This window comes from Antrostomus carolinensis, unplaced genomic scaffold, assembly GCF_000700745.2.
Source record: "Antrostomus carolinensis isolate BGI_N321 unplaced genomic scaffold, ASM70074v2 scaffold46788, whole genome shotgun sequence".
In the NCBI taxonomy this organism is placed as follows: domain Eukaryota; kingdom Metazoa; phylum Chordata; class Aves; order Caprimulgiformes; family Caprimulgidae; genus Antrostomus; species Antrostomus carolinensis.
Genome location: NW_010334740.1, coordinates 1,806 through 7,417, shown reverse-complemented (window position 1 = coordinate 7,417; position 5,612 = coordinate 1,806). Strand labels below are relative to the sequence as shown.

The 5,612-nt window shown below is 55.8% G+C and overlaps 1 protein-coding gene across 1 annotated transcript in view; it reads right to left on the bottom strand.

Annotated features, from left to right (window-relative positions):
- Positions 1-5,612, bottom strand: part of LOC104529853 (ras GTPase-activating-like protein IQGAP3) — a gene marked incomplete at its 5' end in the record, with an annotated part of 8,490 nt that overhangs the window by 1,076 nt on the left and 1,802 nt on the right. The window contains 14 exons of the mRNA XM_010174275.2: positions 288-389; positions 541-704; positions 826-1,038; positions 1,213-1,300; positions 1,471-1,615; positions 1,774-1,876; positions 2,210-2,342; positions 2,431-2,663; positions 2,957-3,041; positions 3,538-3,678; positions 3,770-3,994; positions 4,159-4,322; positions 4,437-4,589; positions 4,834-5,042. Coding sequence (XP_010172577.2) covers positions 288-389; positions 541-704; positions 826-1,038; positions 1,213-1,300; positions 1,471-1,615; positions 1,774-1,876; positions 2,210-2,342; positions 2,431-2,663; positions 2,957-3,041; positions 3,538-3,678; positions 3,770-3,994; positions 4,159-4,322; positions 4,437-4,589; positions 4,834-5,042 — 2,158 coding nt within the window. The remainder of the gene's footprint in view (positions 1-287; positions 390-540; positions 705-825; positions 1,039-1,212; positions 1,301-1,470; positions 1,616-1,773; positions 1,877-2,209; positions 2,343-2,430; positions 2,664-2,956; positions 3,042-3,537; positions 3,679-3,769; positions 3,995-4,158; positions 4,323-4,436; positions 4,590-4,833; positions 5,043-5,612) is intronic.

Below are 5,612 nucleotides of genomic sequence, written 5' to 3'. Positions count from 1 at the left end.
TTTTGGGCCCGTTGCCCCCTGTCCGGTCACTGGCCACCACTGAGCAGAGTCTGGCCCCATCCTCTTGACACCCGCCCTTTAGATATTGATCAGCATTGATGAGATCCCCTCTCAGTTGCTCTTCTTCAGGCTGAACAGACCCAGCTCTCTCAGCCTTTCCACAGCACAGAGATGCTCCAGTCCCCTCATCATCTTCATCACCCTCCTCTGGACTCTCTCCAGTAGTTCCTGGTCTTACTTGATCTTTGCTCTGCAATAGCTCATCCCACAGACCCGGGGCTACGTACTGGCTCAGCGGCAAGTCCTCGATCTCCAGCAGAACCCCCTTCTCAAAGAGCCGGGCTGCCGTGTAGTGCAATGACTGCAGCTTCTTGTTCTTCTTGCTGACCCTTGAAGAGAAAGGACAATATCAGAGCTGGTGTCCAGCCACACACGACCCCTCACACCCCCAACATCTCCAGGACCCACATCATCCAGATAACCATGGAAAAGAAAAAATAATATTTTTTAAATTATTGGGTTTTTTGTAACAAAACACACTTGTTGGCTGCCAGGTTGTCGAGGCAGGTCTTGATGTACTGGTTGTAATAATCAATTTGCTCCTCATAAAACAAAGTCTTGGCATTGAGGCCCTCCAGGGTCTGCCTCAGCTTCAGCAGCTCCCCTCTGCGGTGCTGCCGGTAGCGCCTCTGGTTGCGGATGTCCTGGAGGAAACAAAGCCAGACAGGAAACCTAAATAACTCATCCTGAGCTTTATTGAGGCACCAGAGCAGGATCTTCCCGGGTGGGTTTAGAGGTGACCTCCCTCAGTCTCCCCCAGCACACCTTGGCCAGCTCGTTGATGAGCTCCTGGTACTGGTGGGCAGAGTCCACGAGCCCCAGGCTCTCCAAGCGCCGCAGGTTGCGGATGATCTTGCGTTTCTTCTCCTCCATGGACAACTGGCTGTTAGCAACCAGGGAGCGGTGGCGTTTCAGCTTGGCAGGGGTCTGGGCGTCCTGCAGCGCTCGCCTGTGCATGAGATGGTCGTGGGAGGCTTCCTGGGGATGAGAAGGGGGTGAGCCTGGCACATGGCTGGAATGGGACATGAGGAGATGGAGCAATCAAACCCCCTCCCACACACACTTTGATACGAGCTTTTTACTGAGGGCTTGATGGCCATTTCCCCAAAAAGTCTTTTAGCTCATCCCCAGCAGCAGCCTCGTGCATCCCACCTCGTGCTCAGAGGCCGGTGTCCACAAGATCTCTGGGAGGGAATCTCCTGGCTGGGACTGGATCACGTCCACCAGCATCTGCTTGGTGCTAGAGACCAGAGGGAGAGGTCAGGCATCCACTCTGGACCATCACCCTCCTCCACCAGAGCAGCACGTTATTTAGTTTCTTCCCAAGGTTTTCTTGCCCCAGCTTGAGCATCCCAACTGGTATCCCAACCCCCAGCAAGCTCCTCTGAAGCCCACAGAGACCATCCTCACCTCAGCAGCAAGCTCCTCGTGTCGCTCTCCTCGCTGCTGGCCGCTGGCATGAGCTTGCCAGTGAGGGTGAGGGAAATCTCCATTTTGCTGAGCTGGGAGAGGACCTGCTCGGCACTGCTGTCCCCTGGGCTGGGAGCAGTGTCCCCTGCAAGGGCAGAGAGAGCCCTGGTAGCCATGTGGGGCTCAGGAGAACTGGTTTCCACATGCCCAAAGCAATCCAGCTAGAGCTTCATGCAAGAGAAGCATCCTGATCTCCATGCTCCTCCTGCCTGGGTGGGTGGTGGACCCCAGATCTCTACCTACCGACAAGGGACTGGACTGTTGGAAGTTCATCAAGATCTTCCAGAAGCTCATGGAGGGGGTCACCGTGGTGCGGCGCGATGGAGTCCTGGTGCTCGAGCAGGAGCTGGATGGTGCAAGGGAGGAGAGTCAGTGGCAAAGGCCAGGTAGGAACAATGCAGTGTCCTTTGTACCCAGGAAGGGACTGCCAAGTTATGAGGTTCAGAGTAGGACAAGTAGTGGAGAATCTGCAGAATCTGAACCTCATAACTTGGCAGATTTTATTTTATCTTCTTACTTAAATAGGAAAAAATCAAATAAAATAAAATAAAAAAGGCCATGAGGAGCTGTGCTGGTGGTGGGATGGAGAAGAGCATGATGAAATGTGATGAAATGCAGCAGAAAGCCCAGGAGGTAGAAGTGGAAGAAATGAAAGAATAGATGAGTTTTATGACCTTACCTTGTGGGTGTTGATGAGCTCCCCCACTGTGATGTAGATGACAGGTTTGGCCATGGCCACCATCTCCGAGTACTCATCCACATTAAACCTCTCTTCTGGCTCAGGGACACAGCAGGCAGCAGAGATGAACCTCCTGCAGAGAAGGACCTCTTTGATCAGCCCCAAAACCCTGTCATTGGCTGGTAGCTGCCCTCCCACCCCGATGCCATCTTGGTGTCCACCTGAACTTGTTGTGGGTGTCCTCCAGGTACTGGTTCACCCCGCAGAGATGTGCGTTCTCCCCATCGAAGGCCTTGCGGGCGGCCGCGTGCTGCAGCACTTTGGCGATGGAGCCCAGGTTGCGGCGGTGGTCGGGATGCAGAGTCACCCCAGCTGAGATGTCCACGATGTCAAAGCCATCGGGGGCCACCACCGCTGGGTTCATGAAGCGGTAGTAGAGTAGGTTCCCCACGATCTAAGGCACAAGACAGGCTGGGTGTTGGGGAGCACACAGGCTGGTGTCCAAGGAGGGGGTAGCTCAGCAGGGAAGGTTCTTTTGTCCTCGCACTGCCCAGAGGGACCCTCCCAGAGGGGACAGCAGCACAGAGAAGAGCCCACCATTGACATTGGTTTAGTGCCTCTATAGAAATATTGACTTGAAAACATTTTTAAGTCAAGAAGACTTGACCTTCTGTGGACGGCTACTGGCCCTTCACACACATGCACACACACAGTTGAACACCACCAGACAGCCCAGCCCCAGGGTACCTTGTCAATCTCCTCCACCGAGGCCTTGGGGAATTTCTCAGTCAAGGATGTCCTCAGGATTTTGGCCACGTAGCGCATCCCATAGCTGAGGAGAAGGCAGCGAGAAGTCTGTCAACATGCGGGGCAGCACCGGGCTCAGCCACCCTGCCCCACCCTTACTAGCCAAGAAGCAACAAGCTCTCAAGCTTTGGGATGATGGAGGAGCCCATAGGAGGGGCTGGTGGCTGCAGTATCCCTCAGCCCTACCCTGCTGCCAGCCCAGATGTCCCTGGAGGAAGCCTTCATCCTCCACGATTACCAAAAAGCTCAGCTTCTTCCTTGCAGACACCACAACACCAGTCGGAAAGCGCTCAGAAATGGGGTGGCAAGAAGGACCAGCCCACCAGGCCATCACTAGAGGAGCAGAAGCACCCACTGATATTTGGATTTCCCCTTGTTGACGGTGCAGTAACTCAGTCCTGCAGCAGCTGAGGGACTGGGAAGCTTCTCATCACCCAACCTCTCTTTCTATGGCCTTGCTGAAGTTACCTTCAAGCCAACAGCGCTGCAGGGATGGGCTTACAAGCCATCGAGATACATACGGGATCTTGTCTACAGAAGAGGTGATGGCAGAGACAAACTTGTCCGTCATCGCCAGGAGGTTGCGGATAGAAATATCCAGCCGCCTTTGGACCTCGGGGTGGCTGAGAGCCTGCTCAGGGCTGACCTCATATGGGAGCTTGCTGTGGATGGAAGACAAGGTCCTCATCACCATCCCAGCCCCGCCCCCCGCCAGCCTGTGGTCAGACTAAGCCTCCTTGCCCAAGGCCTGACCTTTTCTGCCCGCTCTGCGACTCGGTCTGGTTGATCCATGCCTTGTAGATGTCCACTGGGTTGGTGCGGATGCTGAGGGTCTTGTCCTGCAGGACCTCCTGCACCGGGCCACCCAGGATCTGCCGCAGGGCGTTCTGCCCACGAGCGTTGCGGTAGAAGCTGACCACCAGCCGGATCACCGTGGCATTCCCTGTCAGGATGTCATGGATGTGGTCCACCTTGGACCTGGGGAAAGAGATGGGATGGATAGGATGAAGGGGATGGACCAGTGTGTTTGTTCTCCAATGCAGGAGGCAGGAGTCAGATGAGATAACTGCGTCCGAGCTGATGCCCCTGGTCCAGCCTTTTCTCAGACCTGTCCCCAAAGTGGGACAGCCATGGTCACCCACCTGATCTCCTCCTGCAGCGCTGCTTTGAAGAGCTGGAGCAGCAGGTAAGCCTCGCGTGGGTTGGAGGCGTAGTTGTAAAGCGTAAAGATCACCGACTCCATGAACTTGGTGGACTTGTTCTGGGGCATCTGGAAGATGAGCCTGGCCAAGTACATAGGCTGGGTCTGCAGGGATGAGGAACACCAAGCTAATCCCAAGTGTCATGGGGTGGTGGGGATCCAGCGTCCCCACATTGCTCCCCCAGCTGTAGGGGACACAGCAGAGCCCACCAGCCCTACCTGCAGCAGGTAGAAGAGGTGCTGATAGGCCTCCAGCTTCTGCCGCTTCTCCTTGCTGAGCGACTTGAGCCCCTTCTGCTTGTCTATGGACATCATCTCTGAGAGCTGCTCCTTGTTCTTCTTGGTCAGCTTCTTGCAGTGGGAGACCACCTCCTGGAGCAAGGAGAGAGAAGTGTTGGTGACTGCCAGCAAGCTCCAGCATTCAGCCCAGCTTCTGGGGAAAGGGAGCCAGAGGCACCTCAGTGCTCACCAACCCCACCAGCCACTTTAAAAGCAAGGTAGAGAGAGTTCAAGTTGTGATGCCAAGGAGGGGAGGACCAGCTCTGTGCTGGCAGAACAGCTCTGGGCACTGTGGTAAGGACACATGAGGTGGCAGATGTCCCCCCACACTCCCCACCTGCAGAGTGATCCTGTTCTTGACCAGCAGACCAATCTTGATGTCCATGAGGTCCAGGTCGCTCTCCAGCTGTCGGTTAGCACGGATCCTCTTCACCACCTCCTCCTGCAGCCGCAGCACCTCCGACTCCTCCCAGAAGTCATGCTGGCTCTGCTCCAGCAAGTGGATGAAGCGCCGGACGATGCTCAGGGGTGGGCTCCTGGTGTGGACTGCAGGAAGGCAGTGCCACCATGAATGCTCATGGGGAAGACCAAGCAGCTGCTCCCACTGTGGACCCTCAGACCCCCAGCATGTCACCAAGACACCCCATCCTCCTCCCCCAAAAAAGCATTTCCTTGCAACAGCTGGACACACACAAGTGCTGGGTTCAGTGTTGGGCCCCTGACTCCAAGAAGGACATGGAGGTGCTGGAGCGTGTCCAGAGAAGGGCAACGGAGCTGGGGAAGGGTCTGGAGCACAAGTGTGCTGAGTTCCTGGCTGAGGGAACTGGGGCTGTTGAGCCTGGAGAAAAGGAGGTTGAGGGGAGACCTTCTGGCTCTGTCCAAGTCCCTGCAAGGAGGGTGGAGAGAGGTGGGGGTGGGTCTGTTCAACCAAGGCCCAAGGGACAGGACAAGAGGAAATGGGCTCCAGTTGTGGCCAGGGCAGTTGAGATGGGATGTGAGGAAGAATTTCTTTGCTGCAAGGGTTCTGAGGCATTGGAAGGGGTTGCCCAGGGCAGTGGTGGAGTCCCCATCCCTGGAGGGATTGAAGAGTCGTGTAGACACAGTGCTGAGGGACAT